This window comes from Nerophis ophidion, linkage group LG15 (genome assembly GCF_033978795.1).
Source record: "Nerophis ophidion isolate RoL-2023_Sa linkage group LG15, RoL_Noph_v1.0, whole genome shotgun sequence".
NCBI lineage: Eukaryota > Metazoa > Chordata > Actinopteri > Syngnathiformes > Syngnathidae > Nerophis > Nerophis ophidion.
In genome coordinates this window covers 23,303,570-23,326,035 of record NC_084625.1, presented here as the reverse complement: position 1 = coordinate 23,326,035, position 22,466 = coordinate 23,303,570, and the positions used below count along the sequence as shown (strand labels likewise).

General features: G+C 39.7%; 1 protein-coding gene across 3 annotated transcripts in view; it reads left to right on the top strand.

Moving 5' to 3' along the window:
* Positions 1-22,466, top strand: part of LOC133569486 (solute carrier organic anion transporter family member 5A1) — a 107,649-nt gene that overhangs the window by 66,447 nt on the left and 18,736 nt on the right. For 2 of the 3 annotated variants that reach the window (XM_061921863.1, XM_061921864.1), the window contains exons 4-6: positions 9,665-9,797; positions 9,863-10,077; positions 18,171-18,335. In XM_061921863.1, coding sequence (XP_061777847.1) covers positions 9,665-9,797; positions 9,863-10,077; positions 18,171-18,335 — 513 coding nt within the window. The remainder of the gene's footprint in view (positions 1-9,664; positions 9,798-9,862; positions 10,078-18,170; positions 18,336-22,466) is intronic. The other variant, XM_061921865.1, reaches the window with a different exon arrangement.

Sequence of the window (22,466 nt, the reverse complement as noted above, 5' to 3'; positions counted from 1 at the left end):
AATGGATGAGTGAACATAAATTACCACATATAAAGGATTCCCAAACTAGGGCTGGGCGATATATCGATATATACGATAAATTGCGGGTTTGCCTCTGTGCGATATAGAAAATGACTATATCGTGATATTCGAGTATACATTCTCACACAGTTGGTTTTAGCTGCGGGCATTACACTACAGGCTCTTCCCACTCTTTTCTGTGTCTCCTTCTCACAGACAAGCAGGCGCACCTTCTTACACACGTCACATACTGTCACATTATACATCACATACGTATACGCCCTCGCGAAGCAGGGAGGTAGCAGACTGGGTAACGTTAGTTGTGATGCTAGCAGAGCCGTGCGAGTGGTAATACGAGAGAAAGAAGGTGCGGATGAAGGAAGAATTAATTCCCAAGAAAAACAGCAAGGGGTCCATCGTCTGGCAGTGGTTTGGCTTCAAGTGGGAATATGTCGAATAGACAACCGTAATAAGTCAAGCATGCGGCTCAAGCGTTGCTATAAAAAGTAGCATCACTGCTAATATGGGGCATCATTGGAAAAGTCACCTGCTAGAGAATGAAGAGAATTTCATAACGTCCGTAGTAACCTACCACATAGCGAAGGACGAATATTATTTGATTTCCTATTATGCAGCTTAGTTTTATTTGACACTTAAAATGTCTGACAATCTTGCACTTTCTGTTTTGGAAATGACATGAATGTTTGTGCCACTGCTTAACTGTTTAATAAATACAGTTTTGGGAGAGTGGCCGTGCGCAACCCAAGGGTCCCTGGTTCAATCCCCACCAAGTACCAACCTCGTCACGTCCGTTGTGTCTTGAGCAAGACACTTCACCCTTGCTCCTGATAGGTGCTAGTTAGCGCCTTGCATGGCAGCTCTCTCCATCAGTGTGTGAATGTGTGTGTGAATGGTTAAATGTGGAAGTAGTGTCAAAGCGCTTTGAGTACCTTGAAGGTAGAAAAGCGCTATACAAGTACAACCCAATTATCATTTATCATTTATCCTTCTCTGCATGAAAGTTTAAAAGTAGCATTAATTAATGCAGTATGAACAAGAATGTTTTAATGTAAACACATACAATCATCATACGGGTGTGATTATATGCATCAAGTGGTCATTGAAGGCCAAAGCAAAATATCGAGATATATATTGTATATCGCAATTTGGCCTAAAAATATCGAGATATTAAAAAAAGGCCATATCGCCCAACCCTATCCAAAACTATATTTTCCTTTTACTTCATGTAGGCATGTCCGAATACATTTAGTCCATATCTTGCATTTGAATCCAATTTTAGCTGAGTCTACTCGGTCTTCATCTCCACCCAATTTTATTTCGGACTGTCATCAATTCTTTTATGTGCCCGTAGGTCATTTTTCTACTCCCAAAGATAAAAAGATACAGGACCCCTTTGCCACGCGTGCCCACAAAATTTTATTAATAGTTTGTCCCCGCTAATATCCTGCCACATTGTGTAAGCATTCTGACTGCGGCCACGCTTTGACTCGGGATATGAGAGACGGCAGTTAAGGAGGAGTTTTAAAGATGATTTACTGTATATGAGATGTGAAGGAACCAGGAGGGGGGAGAGACACCTGCTGTCTCTGCCCGTGTGGATTTATGGCAATAAAACGTGTGCACATGCATACATAAACTTCCATTGTGTTTTCCAAACCAATGCTTGACATTTATTTAGCACATACCTTTCCTTGTGCACTGCATCATACTCAGACAAATGATATATTTGTTTTATAACTGTCTTGAGCTTGATTAAACACTTAATTGCAATGTCCAACGACCATTTAATCTAATAAAAAGTGATCACGCTTATCTTAACAAAGAACTGGTGAGTGTAATGGTGACATATGTAAATTCTATCAGGAAACATACATAACATACACAACTTCCTCTGTGACAAAAATAAACATTGTAATTGCAGGGAAGTGTTTAATTATATGCATGGACTGGTTATGTAATGTGGCTTTATCAAGGAGATGTTCCGCTGGCATCTGGGGAAAGTTTAAGTGTTCGTTTATGCAACGCGTGCATTTTGAGACATGACAAAAGGTTGTTCGTTGTTCTACCTGGTAAAAAAATGGAGTCTGTAAATGGCTGAGGGGTTTTCATTTCTAAAAATGTGCACCCACCCCAAAAAGAGCTAATCCTTACACCGTGACAACTTGCAGTAATTTTCCAGGTGTAATTATGGAAAGTTAACCTCCCCCCCAGCTACTAGCTACTAAATGGCTTTGACTTGTGCCTTTGCTGAATATCCCCAGGGGTCTTTTTTTTCCCCCACTTGTCCGACCTAGGGTTTCTAACTTTAATGAGTTTTTGCCTTCCTGTGGCGATGTGTTATTGGCTAACCTGGGGTGTTTAATGTTGCATGCGCTCCTTGTGTTTGGCATAGAAAAGCTACCGAGGCGCCCTAAGGTGGACGCAAGACCTTTTTCAGGTCAGCGCTCGGATGTTACAAGAGTTATGAAAAATTGCCTCTGGGCTGCTTAGAAAGCAGCCAGGGATGACATTGCCGATGTTTTCTGCATAGGGGTAATTTAAAAGACTAGTTAATTGAGAGAATAACTCATAAGCAAATCCACTTGTTGGTCTCTAACAAAGTCTACGCTGTGGTTTTGGTCATGTTGATTCACGTAGCCTTCATGCACATATAACTTTTTCAGTGGAATTTCTATTTATAGTGTAAGGGGATCTTTTTTTTTTTATTTCAGAGGCAGAAGGTTTCAGTAGGTTTTGGGCTTAAAAAGCACACAGATGCTTGATAATAATTTTAATTTATACATTGGTTATGTATATATACTTACAATAATACAATTCTATTAGTTTTATTGCACTGATTAACAATGTTATCAATAATTGTTTATTTGTTGTAATATATTCTGTTTTTTGGGCTTCATGGTGGCAGAGGGGTTAGTGCGTCTGCCTCACAATACGAAGCTCCTGCAGTCCTGGGTTCAAATCCAGGCTCGGGATCTTTCTGGTCTATATGTGTTGGCCCTGCGATGAGGTGGCGACTTGTCCAGGGTGTACCCCGCCTTCCGCCCAGTTGTAGCTGAGATAGGCGCCAGCGCCCCCCGCGACCCCAAAAGGGAATAAGCGGTAGAAAATGGATGGATGGATATTCTGTTTTATTATTTGGCAGTTGTGTGGCACTGGTTCACCAACAGTTGGACGTGAGAAAAACGTTTGGTTTTTAGGTTTCCGCTAAAAAGACAAACATAATCTTACTTTTTTTGCAGGCTCATCCATTGTATGTTAACATTAAGATATTGACATTAAAGCCAACCTTTAATCTATATGATGCATCACTTTTTTCAGTTTACCAAACTATCATTTGTACATTTGTGTACAAATGATGTATATATTTGTGTATATACTTTGTGTAGTTTTACAGTAACGTCGTTATGTAGAATATCAGACAACCTCAAGTTGAACGTTTTTTCATCTCTAATATGAAGGACTGTTTCCGCATCTGCCAAACTATATTCAAACCTAGATACGAATAATAATTTATGTAGATTAGGGCTGTCTTTGATGAAGGATTTTTACAGTCGAATCTGATTTGTTAGATTTTGTTAATCAAAATTATGGCATGTTTTTTTTTAAGATAAATAAATCTGTAGTGTATACTGACTAGCTACTCGGTGTCAGTAACATCACATGGGTGTGTTGTTCTCTAGCACATATACCGTATTTTCCGGACGATTAAGCACACTTAAATGCCTTTTTTCCCCTTCAAAACTCAACAGTGCGCCCAATATAAGGAATAATTCTGGTTGGGCTTACATACCTCAAATCTATTTTATTTGGTACATGGTATAATAAGTAAGGGTTGGGTATCGTTTGAATTCGAACGATTCCGATTCTTTGTTTCGATTCTGATTCCTGACAATTCTCGATTCCGATTCTTTCTTTTAAAAAAAGAAAGAAAAGTTTTGGATATTTTAAATGAGCTAGCTAACCTACAGTCTTTCTGAATTAAATAGTCTGACATTCTCCATCAATTTTAATTCTATTAACTTTTTATGAACTTTACTATAAATTCCTCACAGGGCTGTTTTCAACTAGAATATAAATATCAAATCTATTAACTTGAATATAAATATTATAAATTATGAATACATTTTCACAGGGGTACACTTTCATCAAGAGAGCTTTATTTTTGAAAACCTCATGAAAACACATTTACACAATTGTATGATGCTGCAGGAAACTTCATGAAAACACATTTACACACACAAGTGTATGATGCTGCAGGTACTTAAACATGTTACTGTGCTCCCACTGATGGGCTAACCTGGCACAGAAAAGCAAATAAACAATAAGAAACAACTTGCAAAACCCAGTCCAGATTAGCAGCAGGTACAGTATAAAATCAAAGACAGTTCTTGTTTAGGAAAATGACCATATCCACCTTCTCAGGCAGGATGCGTGAGCGTTCTGGACAGAGAGTGTCTCCTGTCGAATACGGGACACGCATTTATTTGTACTAAATGAACTCGGAGGCGCTTCATCATGTTCGACGTGCACCCTCCTAAGCACAAAACAGTCCTGCGCACGTGTTACATTTTGCCGATATTTCATTTTTTTTTTAGTAATATAAAGCCACACTTTCGACCGACGCCCGCTATACATGTTTGACTGACTCGCTCGGCTACATAGGCTTGGCTATGCTAACACTTCCGGCGGTGGGCGCTTCTTCGTTGGTGTTCAGCGGCTTCTTCTTCCGGGTCGGCGGACTCGTTATTTTTTTCCGGTCGTCACTAGGAATCGAAATTTAAACTTTTGAACGATTCCGGGAGAATCGGAAAGTTAGTCCCGGTTCCAATCGATATTCGGTACTCGATACCCAACCCTAGTAGATGGCAGTCAAACCAGGGGCGTCACTAGACCTAATACTGTACTGGGGCACAAATAATTCATGTGAGCGTGCAAAGCGCGCAGGCAAAAACATTTTTAGCACTTATTTATCATAAAAAATACATAAATAGTGCTTTAAACTATGGAATCATATCAGATTATGTTGTATGGATCTTTGATTAACCACCTGAAATTAACTAATGCATTTGACCTACTTGTGCACTTTTTTTACTCCAGACTTCTAAACTGCTACTGGTAGAAGCAAAAAGGAAGAGCAATGAATCTTTTTGAAATATATATTGCAGTAATCATCTGCAAATTTAACATCTACAAAAGTAAAACAAAAAATAAAGTACCCCTACATCTCTGGGTTCTTTTATATTATTTAATTTCCATTTATGGCAATGTGACTAATCCTATTTCAGATACACAAAACTATAAAATATACACAAAACAATAAAGCCACAGTAATAGAATAAATGAACAACTATTGTGTGTCTGTTCAGGGAATCATTTTCTGAGAAGTAAACTGTAACGTCTCGTTTTCATTTTTGCAAAGTGGTCAATCACTCTGGACAGACATGGAAATATTACAGTAACTGTTATACAGTTGACCAGTGGTTCCCAACTGCTGGGTCGTGACATAAAAGTGGATTGTGTGTCATTTTCAGTGAGTCGCAGTCAGATGTGTGCATGAAAAAAAAAAAGTTTAGGGAGAAAAAAATAAAATTGTGGCAACAAAACTATATATTTTTAGCCTTTTTTCTAGTGACTATTAGTGAGTATTTTGGCAAAAGGCAAACCGACTAACATGTTGGAGGAGGACTCAGGACAGACATGGAAATATATTTAAAAAAAATCTAAATGGGGCAACAAAACCCGATATTTTCAGCCATCTTTCTGAAAAAAAATACAGAAATGTTACTATTTTTTCTGGAAATAATACCAGATGCTTTAGCTGTAGCCATTTTTCTGGTGACAAAACAAGATTATTTTAGTCAAAGTCGCACCGATTAACAAGACAAGTCTACTGTGCTGTTTTTCTGTGAAATAAACTTGAATGATTTAAAAATTGGCTCACGACTTGATGATATGGAAAAATGTTATTCTTCCTGAAGATAAACCATTTGAGAAGCACTCAACTCACACATGCTTACTCCAAATCATCATTGATGCAGAACCAGCAGACAATAACCAACATTATGTTTCATGTTCATTGGAAATTCCCCCGACAGCTCGTACAGCAAATGAATATGTTTGTCTTGATACAAGGAATAACGTTAGCTAACTTAGCATCAACTTAAGACAATGATATTGCCTAGCTAGCTAGGACTTCACTTACATCTCTCATTCCTCGCTTCTTCTCTGCTGCGGGCGAATAACTTTCTTAAATCCATCTAAGAGTTACAGTTTGAGTCAAATCAAAATCAAAATATTGTAATTAACAAATTGTTGTTGGCTAACGTCACCTACCCCACGTAGTGATTTGAATCCCCTCTCTCTCTCTCTCTCTCTCGCTCTCGCTCTCTCTCTCTCTCTCTCTCAACCGAAGTCTCGATCCACACGTGAATAAATTACCATATTAAGTAGCCATGTGCTCACTGTTTCGTGGAGTGAATACAGTAGCAATCAATTACCATACTAAGTAGTATATGCGCTGTTGTCTATGTTATGTAGACTTAAAACTCTGAAGCGTTTTTTTTATATTGGTGAAATTTTTAGTGGGGCACTGCAGATCAACAGTGGGGCACGTGCCCCAGTGAAATATGTCTGGCGACGCACCTGAGTCAAACATAGAAGATACGTATAGACTGAAATATAATGGTAGTCAAGAGATAGGTGTAGACTGTAATATGACTAAAGTAAACACCAACATTTTATATGTTCTATTGAAAATATAGAACATTACACACAGCGCTCAATCTATGAACATTTTTTAGTACGACTTTGGTAAGCTATGAAGCTGCACCGCCTGATGGATTGCACTGTGCTTCAACATATATTATTATAGTGTGTGTATAAGGTAAGACATATTGTCTGGCGTTTTGTTTCGCAATATTATGCAAAAAAAACTTTTCTTACCTTCTGGTACCTGTTGATCTGTATTTGGGATGTGTGCAAGTCTTGAAAAATTGTGTGTGTCTGCCTTTGTAGTCCATGGCGATAAGTAATTGAAAAGCTTATTTTTCTTATATATCTTCTCGTTGACATTTCTAATATAAAGTACTGTAAAGTTCTTACTTATATCTGCTATGAAAGCGCTAAAACATACCGGTGCAGTGAGTTTACATTATTCACCCAAGGAACTTTAGTTATTAGAGAGTTCCTATCGGATGTTTTTTCACGGGACACATTTCCGACGGATGAGGAGATGCTGCTCAATTATTAAATTAAATTAAGTTTGAATGTCATTAAAACAGTTAATGACATGATCTGTAAAACGTAATCCATGCAACATTTTGACCAAATAACCACCACTACGTGATGTTGTAGACCACAAGGAAGTGTTTTCAATTTAGAAAAAAAATATATATGAGTCCTTTAATGCGCCCGGTGCGCCTTTATATATGAATATGATTGAAAATAGACCATTCATTGGCAGTGCGCCTTTATAATCCGGTGCACGTTCCAAATTAAATAAATTCAAAAAAGGAATATTTTCGTTCAATAAAGAACAAATATCTAATTTGCTACTTTTTCCACTTAAAAAAAAGGCTATACCCCAGTTTGTAAGGTCTCCTCTGGCGCATAGTGCCAAGAGGACATCAAACTTGACTAAATAGAGGAAATAATTATTGTTTGCGGACAAATGGATTTTTTATATCAAGAAACGTGGGTGATCAAAACACGCCAAATGATTTTAGAGATGGGATGTCACACCAGGAATTACCAAGTGCTCAAAGGAAGTCTGAAGTATAAGTAAACATTGATTGATTGATTGAAGTGACATCTAAAACTGCAATGTATCTGTTACTCTCTAAAAACTATTTGTCTGCATAGAAAAATATTTCACAAAAATTTAAAGAAGACACGAAAAATGCAATCAATTTATTTTCCCAACACACATTTTAAGACAGCCCGAATGTAAATGTTGTGTACAAAGTGCAGCCTGTTAAATTGTAGTAATAAAAATAAGCCTCTTTAAAAATTACATGCATCATAGCTAGTTATGCAAATATATTGTATCATATTGACACCGCCAATGCCACGCCGCTGCCGTCACAAATAGATCACCAATCTGTGGGAAACGAAGCATTTTTTTCTATTAAAGATTGTTTTTATTGGGACGGCGTGGCGCAGTGGAAGAGTGGCCGTGCGCAACCCGAGGGTCCCTGGTTCAATCCCCACCTAGTACCAACCTCGTCACGTCTGGTGTGTCCTGAGCAAGACACTTCACCCTTGCTCCTGATGGGTGCTGGTTAGCGCCTTGCATGGCAGCTCCTTCCATCAGTGTGTGAATGTGTGTTTGAATGGGTAAATGTGGAAGTAGTGTCAAAGTGCTTTGAGTACCTTGAAGGTAGAAAAGCGCTATACAAGTACCACCCATTTATCATTTATAAATATTTTAATTAAGATTTTATTTTTATGGTTAATATGGCCAATAAATATGGTTAGCTTAAAAGCGAAATGGTGTCACACATTTTCCACTAAGTAAATCAGTAACCAACGTATTTGTTTTTTTTAAAAAAAACAAAAACATTTTCAATAGGCATACTTGCCAACCTTGAGACCTCCGATTTCGGGGGGTGGGGGGGAGGCGGGGTGGTGCGGGGGCGTGGTTAAGACGTTAGGGGTATATATATATATATAAATAAGAGAAATACTTGAATTTAAGTGTTCATTTATTTACACATATACACACACACATAACACTCCTACTCATTGTTGAGTTAAGGGTTGAATTGTCCATCCTTGTTCTATTCTCTGTCACTATTTTTGGAACCATAATGAACACCCTCTCTGATGATGCATTGCTGCTTGGCACGCACAAAAGTGCTTTCATCAAATGCACTAGAGTCTGGAATCTTCCATCTGTCCCTAGCATGGCCCAAAACCGGTCAATCTTTGCTTCCTGAGGAAGATCTTCACTGTCAAGCAATTGGTAGTCCACTACTTCTTCCCGGAGGCTATCCAGGTCCAATTGCAGCTGCGGCTTGGAACTTACAAACGTATTTCTTCCTCTTACTCGTCGTCGGCGTCGCCATGGCTGTATTTTCCTCGTTCTTTTGCAATCTCTAAGAGCCGTAGATGTTATTGTCACATATGCATGATGGCAGTATTGTCCTATTTAAGAGTTTCACAACATTGCTGTTTACGGTAGACAAACTGCTTTACTGTAGACGAAAACGTGACTGCTGCTGTTGTGTGTTGTTTCCGCGCTGGGAGGACGTTAATGAAACTGCCTAACAATAAACCCATATAAGAAACCAAGAACTTGCCCTCGAGAATTCTACAGTTATAACGTCAATGGGCCGGCTCGCTGTTTATATTGTGGGAAAGCAGACGTGTAAAAAAGGCTGTCGACACGTCACTCAGGTCCGCATGGAGCTGGAGGGGGCGTGGCCTCCAACTCTGCCTGAATTTCGGGAGATTTTCAGTAGAAAATTTGTCCCGGGAGGTTTTCGGGAGAGGCGCTGAATTTCGGGAGTCTCCCGGAAAATCCGGGAGGGTTGGCAAGTATGTCAATAGGAAGCTGATAAATAGGAGTACTGGTAAATAAGCAACAAGGTGCTTATTAACATTTTTAGGTAATTTTTTTTTTTACATGTTTCTTGTCCCTTAGCTATCATGTATGTGATGGGAGCTTTGGGTCCTGCCGCCGGTTACCTGCTCGGAGGTGTCCTCATCGGCTTCTATGTGGACCCCAAAACGGTGGTCAACATCGACCAGAGTGACCCTCGCTTTGTTGGCAACTGGTAAATATGACACACATACTCAAGCCGCCTTTTTTTAATCGTTAACTCTTATCGGCCTCTTTCAGGTGGAGTGGCTTTCTCCTGTGCGCCGCCGCCATGCTCCTGGTAATCTTTCCAATGTTCGCCTTCCCCAAAAAGCTACCACCGCGCCACAAAAAGAGAAAGAAAAAGACGAGTTCCCCTTGCGACATGTCCAGCGACGACGATGTGATGAAGGAAAAGTCTGGCAGCTATGGCCAGAACGTCTCCTCCTCGATGGGCTTCGGTAAGGACATCAAAGGTAAGGAAGTGACACTTTTTTACCTTTCTTACCATTTAGTTTGTCCCCTTATATTGCTTGGAATAACTGTGATCTACTGACGTACAAATTGCCCATAATCCAATCAATCTCCAACTGTGCATTCAGATCTCCTGTAAGGAAGTTATTGATTTAAGGCAGTTGTGTAATGAAGCAGGTAATTCACCCTAAGCACTGTCAATAGATAATTGCTTCTATGCTTTAGTGCACATTTTACTATTTCCTTTCTGAGCCAAATATCCGAGGGATCCCCTTTGTTTTCTCTGGAAGACCTTCGTGGAGAAGCTAAATTCTGCTGCGGGGTTTCCCTGATTCTTCACAACTGTTCAGACATACTCTTCTTCCTTCTTTTTTAAATGAGCTCCCAGGGGAACACAGTCAAGTTGGAATAGACCAACGCTGCCTGCAGAGGCACACAGCAGTAATGCTTGTTTGGCCTCTGTCATGGATGCTTTTAAAAACACAGGTGTCAAACTTAAGGCCCGAGGGCCAGTTCTGGCCTGCCACATCGTTTTATGTGGTCCACAAAAGCCTGGACATAATATGCATCAAAGTACCTTTTTGACTGAAAAAAAAACATTCTGTATGCAATGGTATTACATTTTCATGAAATATTATCTAATAATATAACAAATATATTATCATACATGACATTTTCCATCAATCCATCCATTTTTCTACCGCTTGTCCATCTCAGGGTGGCCAGGGGGTGCTGGAGCCTATCCCAGCTGCACTCGGGCAGATGATGGGGTACACTCTGGACAAGCAGCCAGCTCATCACAGGTCCAACACAGACAGAAAACATTCATACCATGAATTAACGTGGACCTCGACTTAAACAAGTTGAAAAACTTATTCGGGTGTTACCATTTAGTGGTCAATTATACGGAATATGTACTGAACTGTGCAATCTTCTAATAAAAGTTTCAATCAATCAATCACACTCACATTCACACACTAATTTTTTCCTAAAATAAAAACACAATATCTGCTTGACTTATGTATGAATCTGTAACAATAATGTTGTTCATATTAATAACGTAATTTTAGTTACATTTGTATAAATTAAGGTTGGAAAGCACCGGTAGTTATAATAATGAATTTAGTTTTGTGTTTCCTTTAAAATGTAACAAATGTTATCCATCCATCCATCCATCCATTTTGTACCGCTTGTCCCTTTCGGGGTCGCGGGGGTGCTGGGGCCTATCTCAGCTGCATTCGGCACCCTGAACAAGTCGCCACCTCATCAAAGGGCCATCACATATAGACAACATTCACACTCACATTCACACACTGGGGTCGATTTAGTGTTGCCAATTAACTTATTCCCAGGTGCATGTCTTTGGAGGTGGGAGGAAGCCGGAGTAACCGGAAGGAACCCACACAGTCACGGGGAGAAGATGCAAACTGGGTGGTATAGCTCGGTTGGTAGAGTGGCTGTGCCAGCAACTTGAGGGTTGCAGGTCCGATCCCCGCTTCCGCTATCCTAGTTACTGCCGTTGGGTCCTTGGGCAAGACACTTTACCCACCTGCTCCCAGTGCCACCCACACTGGTTTAAATGTAACTTAGATATTGGGTTTCACTATGTAAAGCGCTTTGAGTCACTAGAGAAAAAGCGCTATATAAATATAATTCACTTCACTTCAAACTCCACACAGAAAGACTCCGAGACCCGGGATCGAACCCAGGACCTTTGTATTGTGAGGCACATGCACAAACCCTTAATCGACCGTACTGCTCTGTAACAAATGTTACATTATAAATAAAATATTTTTTTTAAAAATACAAATACATATCTGATCGACTTTTTATTTCACTGTTGTCCTATTGTACAAAAATCCCAATAGACTTTACGGTAAAAACAACAACTGGCTGCTCAGTTGCCATAATTTCACCGTTAAAAAACACGTTATCGTTTTTTCTTTTCATTACCAGTAATGCACTACAAAAACAACCATAGATTTTACTGTAAAAAACTGGTCACTCTGTGACACTAATTTTACTATAAAAACACTGGTACCATTTTTCCATTTACAGTAATATACTGTAAAAAAACATGCACCATAAATTCTAGGAGAAAATTCTGGCGTCTGAGCTTCCAGTCTATAGATTTTTTTTATGGAGTACATAAGAAAATATACATACCGGGCTATAAGGCTCACTTAAAATCCTTTCATTTTCTCAAAACTCGACAGTGCGCCTTCTAACAGCCTTCTAACCGACACCTATTGTACAGAATAATTTTGGTTGTGCTTAATGACCTCCAAACTATTTTTTTTGGTACATGGTGAAATGATAAGTGCGACTAGTAGATGGCAGTCACACATAAGAAATATGTGTAGACTGTAATATGATGGCTGTCACACATAAGAGATACGTGTACACTGCAATATGACTCAAGTAAACAACACCAAAATGTTATGTTCCATTGAAAATATAGAACATTACACGCAGCGCTCAAAAATATATCAAAATGTTTTAGTACGACGTTGGTAAGCTATGAAGCCGCACCGCTTGATGGATTGTACTGTGTTTCAACATGCGAGTATTATTATGGTGTATATAAGGTAAGACATATCTGGTGTTTTGTTTCACAATATTATGCAAAAGCAACTTTGCTTACCTTCTAGTACCTGCTCATCTGTATTTGGGATCTGCATAAGTCCTGAAACTTTGCGTGCTTTGTAGTCCGTGCCGGCGCCGTAGTCTATAAGATGCTTCTTTTTCCCTATCTTCTTGTTATGGGATATTCATCCTCCGCTGTTACCATTTCTAATATAAAGTAGTGTAAAGTTCTTACTTATTTGTCAGTAAACTCGCCATGAAAGCGCTAAAACATACCTGTGTTGAGTTTACATTATTCACCCAACGAACTTTAGTTATTAGCGTTCCGGTCGGACGGTTTTTCACGAGACACATATCCGGTGTTGTTATTGCACTGGTGAGCCACGGATGAGGAGTTGCTCCATTATTGATTTAAGTAAAGTCTGAATGTCATTTGAACAGTTAGCTCCATCTTTTGACACTTCTTCCACTCCCGTTCTTGCACGCTACACCGCTACAACAAAGATGACAGAGAAAAGACGCTGCCGAAGGTGAGCCACGTAAATAAGACCACTAACAAAACAGCGCAATCCGGATGGTTCTTTTCCTCTTTGATCCAGAGGACACAACGATCACATTTTCCAAAAACAATTTGAAATGTGCCCTCGTCAGACCACAGAACACTTTTACACTTTGCATCAGTCCACTTTGGATGAGCTCGGGCCCAGCAAAGCTGGTGGCGTTTCTGGGTGTTGTTGATAAATGGCTTTCGCTTTGCATAGTAGAGTTTTAACTTGCACTTACAGATGTAGCAATGAACTGTAGTTACTGATAGTGGTTTTCTGAAGTGTTCCTGAGCCCGTGTGGTAATATCCTTTACACAGTGATGCCGGTTTTTGATGCAGTACCGCCTGAGGGATCGATGGTCACGGGCATTCAATGCTGGTTTTCAGCCTTGCTGCTTGCGTGCAGTGATTTCTCCAGATTCTCTGAACCTTTTGATGATGTTACGGACTGTAGATTGTGGGAGCTCTAAATTCCTTGCATTAGCTCGTTGAGAAATGTTGTTCTTAAACTGATTAACAATTTTCTAATGGAGAAAATACGCTGCCGAAGGTGAGCCACGTAAATAAGACCGCCCACAAAACAGCGCATCCTGAAGCGACTGTCAGAAAGTGGCCTGAAGATGATCTGTAAAACATAATCCATGCAACATTTTGACCAAAGAACCACCATTACATGTTATGTAGACCACAAGGAAGTATTTTCAATTTAGAAAAAAAAAAGAAATATGACCCCTTTAATCGCTATAATCCAGGGTGTGCCCCGCCTTCCGCCCGATTGTAGCTGAGATAGGCGCCAGCGCCCCCCGCAACCCCAAAAGGGAATAAGCGGTAGAAAATGGATGGATGGATGGAATGCTCCCTATAATCCGGTGCGCCTTTTGTATTTAAAAAGACCTGACTAGACCCGATCGTCGGCAGCGCGCCTTATAATCCGGTGCACTCTATGATCCAGAAAATACGGTAATACTAAATGCATATGCAATTGTGTAATAATATCATGAGATGAATCCTTATACATATATATTCATTTGTTACTCACTGATACAAGCTGCCCTCTAAGGGCAGCCATTACGGTGATGTGCCCCTCAATGAAAATATGTATAAGGCAGGGATGTTGTACAAACACTTGAAAATTGTTCAGTATGGGAGTGTGTGTCCTTCCACTGAAGATTTGCCTGCAGCACTTGAAGCTATACGCTGCACTCAAGAGGCTTTGAGCAAGCTTGATTTTGTCCTTCAGATGATTGCAAACAGTGACTATTTCACACCGGAGGGTAGGAGCTATTGTTATGGAATGTTTCAGCTGCCTTCAATTGTAATTTGAAAGACATTTTAAAGAGGATCCATGTTGATTTTGTTCTCTACTGTGACTTATAGATTTTGGTATAATGTTGGGTACTCGTGATAGACAATGCCAAAGTGTCAAATAGTAAGGTTTATGCATTTGCACGCAGTATTGGATGCCTGTGAACACTGTTTTCCCGTCTTTTTTTAATAGTGGCTCATAAGTGTTGTCGCACATTAATGGACTTACGTAGGTATTCGAGGACATGCTCTCTGCCTGCATCACCCTCCCTATTGCGCAAAACAGTGCCAAAATCTTTGCTTGGATTCATTTTACGTGAACCACTTATACGTCTTTTTGCACATGCATGGTCTCTCTTAATGTTCACATTGTCTTTTCTTTGAATGCGACGGCACAGGGGCATTTTTATCAATAGGTTACATGGCTTTTCCTTTTAACAACACTCAGTAAACGTTTAGGAACTGAGGAGACCAATTTTTGAAGCTTTTCAAGTGGAATTCTTTCCCATTCTTGCTTGATGTACATCTTAAGTTGTTCAACAGTCCAGGGTCTCCTTTGTGGTATTTTAGGCTTCATAATGCGCCACACATTTTCAATAGGAGACAGGTCTGGACTACAGACATGCCAGTCTAGTACCCGCACTCTTTTACTATGAAGCCACACTGTTGTAACACGTAGCTTGGCATTGTCTTGCTGAAATAAGATGGGGCGGCCATATTACGTTGCTTGGATGTCAACTTATGTTGCTCCAAAACCTGTATGTACCTTTCAGCATTAATGGTGCCTTCACAGATGTGTAAGTTACCCATGCCTTGGGCACTAATACATCGCCGTACCATCACAGAAGCTGGCTCTTTAACTTTGCGCCTATAACAATCCGGATGGTTCTTTTCCTCTTTGATCCAGAGGACACAACGATCACATTTTCCAAAAACAATTTGAAATGTGGCCTCGTCAGACCACAGAACACTTTTACACTTTGCATCAGTCCACTTTGGATGAGCTCGGGCCCAGCAAAGCTGGTGGCGTTTCTGGGTGTTGTTGATAAATGGCTTTCGCTTTGCATAGTAGAGTTTTAACTTGCACTTACAGATGTAGCAATGAACTGTAGTTACTGATAGTGGTTTTCTGAAGTGTTCCTGAGCCCGTGTGGTAATATCCTTTACACAGTGATGCCGGTTTTTGATGCAGTACCGCCTGAGGGATCGATGGTCACGGGCATTCAATGCTGGTTTTCAGCCTTGCTGCTTGCGTGCAGTGATTTCTCCAGATTCTCTGAACCTTTTGATGATGTTACAGACTGTAGATTGTGGGAGCTCTAAATTCCTTGCATTAGCTCGTTGAGAAATGTTGTTCTTAAACTGATTAACAATTTTCTAATGGAGAAAATACGCTGCCGAAGGTGAGCCACGTAAATAAGACCGCCCACAAAACAGCGCATCCTGAAGCGACTGTCAGAAAGTGGCTTGAAGATTATATGTAAAACATAATCTATGCAAGATGTTGACCCAAAGAACCACCATTACACGTTATGTAGACCACAAGGAAGTGTTTTCAATTTAGAAAAATAAATAAAAAATATGACCCCTTTAATGCGCCCTATAATCCGGTGCGCCTTTTGTATTTAAATAGACCTGACTGGACCCGCTCATTGGCAGTGCGCCTTATAATCTGGTGCGCCCTGTGGTCCGGAAAATACGGTAATGCTAAATGAATTTGCAATTGTGTAATAATATCATGAGATAAATCCTTGTTGTTCTTAAACAGCTGGATAATTTGCTCACGCATTTGTTCACAAAGTGTTGGCGCTCGCCCCATCCGTGTTTGTGAATGACTGAGCATTTCATGGAAGCTGCTTTTATACCCAATCATGGCACCCACCTGTTCTCAATTCGCCTGTTCTACTGTGGGACGTTCCAAATAAGTGTTTGATGAACATTCCTCAACTTTATCATTCTTTTTTGCCACTTGTGCCAACTTTTTGAAACGTGTTGCGGGTATTAAAATTCCAAATGAGCTAATACTTGCAAAAAATAACCATGTTTTCCAGTTGGAATGTTCGTTATTTTGTCTTTGCAGTGTATTCAATTGAATGTAGGTTGAAAAATATTTACAAATCATTGTATTCTTTTTTTATCTATGATTTACACAACGGGCCAACTTCCCTGGTTTTGGGTTTGGTAGTGTCTTTATATTGATGTTAATCGTGTTCAATGATTATATCTAACCAACTTACATTTAATTGGATAAAATTTGTCAAATGACAAACCTTATGTTAATCACAAAGACTGTTATCAAGACTTAGGTTTAGGCTGAATACAAAAATAAATACTAATCAAATATACAGCAAAAGAAGGGCCTGAAAAATTTGATGAAAAACAAATTTACACACATGTGCTAAAATAAACACATTTGAAGTAAATTAATAATATGTTTCTTAAACTGTCAATAAAATTTAAGTGCAAATGGAAATACAGCTCAACAACTTTAGTCATAATTTTTGCACTTAAGATACTCCTAGGACTTTAACTCCAGACTTTTTCAGTTTGTGTAACATAATCATTACAGCCACAAGTGGTGGAAAAATGTGTTACAACTGAGTACTGCTGCGGCCCATACAGACAAACCACAGTTGAGAAACAGATTTTTTTTTTTAAGGGCACTGTCTGCCCAAAAATGGGCCTCGGCCCTATGGTTAAGAAACACTCTTGTAAACCATTTTGACCACAGCCTGTAGGAGGCGACACACATTCCATACTGCATATCATATAGTTTTTTAAACTAAAAAGGCTACAACAATGTTTACTCTTAAACTTGCAGTATTGACTTTTCCAGTAAGAAACGAACACATTTTTGCCACAAAGAAACTACACAGCTGCCGAAAACTAACACTGCTTTGTCTGCCTTCTTGTGGCGTTGTTTTGATGCAAGTGAAACCCCCTCACAAAAGACCAAGTGTGAAAAGTGGTAGAAACCAGTGGTGTGTCTGCATGAGAGAACAGCTGCAGGAGGCCTCAACAGGAGCTCGCCATCTGTCCACGCTTCCCATCGCTGCCCAGATCCCCCGGAAAGGGAAATAATTGAGCGTCTAATATTTGGTGGCTGATACACAATAATGGGGCATGGTGACCACACAAGGATTGGTACTTCATTGTAAGGCAGGAGGAGCCTTTTAAAGTCGATCAAATGATGTCTGCAAATCTGCCCAGCAACAGCAGCGTATTTATTTACGCTGATCACATAATTGTGGCGATGGAGGTAGGTCATGTGCGGCGAGTTGTTGTGACTGCAGCGGCCTCGGGGCGAAACGTAAAGGACATGTTTGCCCTTGATAGTGTTGAAGCGGTAATGACGGCTGGATTTGCCGAGCTCTGCACATGATGGACATAATGTACCGCATGTGTGCACTTGATGCAATGTCGCAGTGGTGGTATTAGTTTTTGAGGATAATGAGTAATTAAAGAAGCCTTGTCTCTCTGGATTCTTCTCCCAGACCTAATTAGAAACACTTGACTGCATGTGTGTCAATATAATGTTGTTATTGCACTCAGCCCTTCCTTAATTACGGCTTTCCAGTAATGATTCTTCCAAGGAGTGCGGCACGTTAATTAGTGCGCGGCTGTAATGAAGCGCTCTGTCTTGTGTTGTCCGTCCGCAGACATCCCCAGGGCAGCGCTGAGGATCCTCAGCAACATGACCTTCCTGTTTGTCAGCCTGTCCTACACGGCTGAGTGCGCCATCGTCACCGCCTTTATCACCTTTATACCCAAGTTTATCGAGTCGCAGTTTGGCATCCCCGCCTCCAGCGCCAGCATATACACAGGTAAGATGATACTTTTGGTGCTCTTTGGGGTCGTTATTGATTTTCTTATCAGTCCCCCCTCATGAACCACAGCTTACCCAGTGTGGACAGCACTCATGGAGACCACGGCTCTACCACCGCTATACACACAGCAAAAAAGAGCTGGCAAAATCTAAGATAAAAAGATCATATTTTAGGAAAAAAAGTACTAGTGAAATTATCTGTCCATGCAGCTACTTAATTTTACTTGATAAGACAAATTAGGATTTCTATATCTAGAAATTAACTGGACGTTTAAGCTCGAAATAATAATTTTTTTATGAATAACTAAACTAAGTAAATAGCTCTTAAAACTAGGGACATTTCTAGAAATAACATTTTTATTCATGGCAAGGGGCAAATAATTTGCATTGCACGCAGTTATCTTGCTATTCACAAGTGTTGCCAGCTAACAGTAAATATATACTGCTATACAAACTGTACACTGACTACTCTGAAGTATACCCAAGGTTAATGTCTATAGTATTTAGGACCGCTACAACTATTTAATTAATTTTTATCAGGAAACGTTTTGATTCATACTCTGTTGCTTCAATTGATTAATTGGAAGTATCTGAATAGTTTGGAGTATCCAAAACATTAAATACAGAAGAGCCGCAATAGAGCGCACATGAACGATGTAGTGTGTGGGTGCGGTGATCTGTTTTGTTGTTGTTGTTTTTTTAGTTAATGCACACATGTTAAAAGTGCCATTTAAATTAAGTTTGTTGCAAGCAGAAAAATATGCCTGCTCTGTTTATTTCAAATTTTTTTTCTTAAATTGCGCATTAAAGATACTATTTTTTTTATACAATTTTATCAATTCATAAAACAAACTCAATAAATAAAATAATCGATAGCTGCAGCCCGATAGTATTCTCCCATGAAAATATGGACAGTCGTAAAGTGTGGGATTCTGCTCATATACACAATCATAGCTAACTGGAGGATGCCCAGTGGGTTACCTTGTGATCATCTACAACCATGCATTTCTAGTTTTGAACAACATAGACACAAAAATTATTGAAATGATATTACAAGACGTGACTCTGCAGCATGCAGCACAGAGTAGTTGAGTGGCTATGACTCCTGCAGTCCTGCTGACTTTCATTCAGCAATAAAAACTGTTCCATCCCCCCGGAGTGTAGCACACATTTATTTCTTTGTTGGAATCAGGAGTCACATTCATCATAAACTTGTTTCTCGCGCACACATCTAAGCATTACTTTGGCCTGGCTTCTCTTTCTGCGACTAATCTAATCCTTCAGTGGTGCTGATGCACAGCTATCAGGATTACTGCAGCAACAACATGCCCCACTGTGCTGTGTTGGTGCGTCCCCCTGCCTACACAATTAATCGGCAAGTTGTATTTTTCCTTAAACAGAGCTGTCAGTCAATATAAAATGGTAGTGAACTTAAAGCTGAATGTTCAAGAAAGTCTGAACAATAAAAAAAAAATCAAACATATGAAACACATGTTATTGTAAATGCTCCAATTAACGTCACTAATTAATTAACCACTGGGTTTCACTCACTGTAATTTCCAGGCTACAAAGTGCACCTAAATAAATGCTGTACCCACTTAATTTTTCAACAAATTTAACTATGTACATAGATTCGCTGCACAAGTCTATAAGCCACTAGTGTACACATTGAGACATTAAATATCTACACAGGTGTTTGTGTTCATTCACAAATTTAGTAAAAGACAATGCCTGTAACAACACATTAAAAGTAGTTTACCGAATAAGTCACCCAGCTCGGTCTTTGTCTTTTTTGCTACTCCTGTGGCTTTTCGAGGCTTGTTATTGGTGGCGGATTTCTGTCCCACGCAGCAGCTTTTTTCTTTTTCAATGACCAGGTCGGCAGTCTTTGGCTATGAAGCTGCTTTGCGTACATTTTGTCCTTTCTTCTCCATGATGAGGGTGAGTCCATAATGAGCTAAATGGCTGAATGACTGTGTGAGTGCAATGATTTAATGTGAACAATTTCATTGGTTTGATAGAACCTGGCTAAATTTATTGGCGGTTGGTTAACTCTAAAAAATCCACAAATTACCCACAGCATTGTCTAAAGTACAGGGTTTGAAGCATGGGAAAAAAGTAGAGGCTTGTAGTGCGGAAATTATAGTAATTGTCAGGTGAATTGGTCTACGGCAGCAAATAACCAAACGTGTCAAACATCAGTAGCTTAAACAATTCTGACTGTAGAAAACCACCTGTAGTTTGACATTCTCCACAAAATGTCCGTAGAGACAGTTAAAGTACCATGAGTGGTCTGCATCCAGCAATTTTATCTACCTTTGCATGCGCTTTAAAATAATATTGCTCAGATGTTCCGCCCGAATGCAGCTGAGATGGGCTCCAGCACCCCCCGTGACTTCAAAAAAGGAACAAGCGGTAGAAAATCGATGGCTGGATGTTATTGCATTAAAGTTAGTATTGTTGTTTTTTGTAATGAACATAACAGTGCTATTACCGTATTTTCCAGTAATACCGTATTTTCACCCACTAAATTGTAGGGAAAATAAGACTTTTCCACATATTAGCCGTACCAGACTATATATAAACCCCAGGTATATACGTTGCAAAATGAGTTATTTACTTAACTTGTTTCAAAACGGTGTCTGTAATACTGCAGTAAAACTTCAGAAATCATCGTCATGAACCCACGAGTTGCAAAACTTTCTCTTCAATCTGCCAAAAAGACTCAATAACTTCACTGTGACATTTTGGTAAATTTAATAAAGAATTTTGTAAAACTGAAACAATACAAAAAGAATACCATTGTAAGTTAATAATACTAACACAGACACTTAAAAACGTATTAGCTAATACATACAAACTGAATACAATGATTTGCAAATATTTTTCAACCTATATTCAATTGAATACACTGCAAAGAAAAGATGCTTTACTTTTGAACTGGTAAACTTTATTTTTTGCAAATATTAACTCATTTGGAATTTGATGCCCGCAACATGTTTAAAAAAAGTTGGCAATAGTGGCAAAAAAGACTCAGAAAGTTGAGGAATGCTTATCAAACACTTATTTGGACCATCCGACTAGTCCATCCATCCATTTCTACCGCATATTCCCCCAGGGGTCGCAGGGGGGGGCTGGTGCCTATCTCAGCCACAATTGGGCGGAAGGTGGACCACACCCCGGACAAGTCGGGTATAAAAAGTATAAAATCAGCTTCCATAAAATGCTCAGTCATTCACAAACAAGGACGGAGTGAGGGTCACCACTTTGTGAACAAATGCGTGAGCAAATTTATGACCAGTTTAAGAACAACATTTCTTAATGAGCTATTGCAAGGAATTTAGGGATTTCACCATCCACTGTCCAGAGAATCTGGAGAAATCACTGCATGTAAGCAGCAAGGACGAAAACCAAGACCAAGACCTTTGATTCCTTAGGCAGTACTGCATCAAAACCGACATCAGTGTATAAAGGATATCACTACATGGGCTCAGGAACACTTCAGAAAACCACTGTCAGTAACTACAGTTTTTCGCTATATCTGTAAGTGCAAGTTAAAACTCTACTATGCAAAGCGAAAGCCGTTTATCAACAACACCCAGAAATGCTGCGGGCTTTGCTAGGCCCGAGCTCATCTAAGATGGACTGATGCAAAGTGTAAAAGTGTTCTGTGGTCTGACGAGTCCAAATTTCAAATTGTTTTTGGAAACTCTGGACGCTGTGTGCTCCGGATCAAAGAGGAAAAGAACCATTCGGAATGTTATAGGTGCAAAGTTTAAAAGCCAGCATCTGTGATGGAATGGGGATGTATTAGTGCCCAAGGCATGGGTAACTTACACATCTATGAAGGCAACATTAATGCTGAAGGGTACATACAGATTTTGGTGCAACATATGTTGCCATACAAGCAAGGTCTTTCATGGCCGCCCCAGCTTATTTCAGCAAGACAATGCCAAGCCACATTCTGCAGGTGTTACAACAGCGTGGCTTCGTAGTAAAAGAGTGTGTGTACTAGTCTGGCCTGCCTGTAGTCCAGACCAGTCTCCCATTAAAAATGTGTGGCGAATTATGAAGTGTAAAATACGAAGACAGAGACCCCGGACTGTTGAACAACTTAAGCTGTATATCA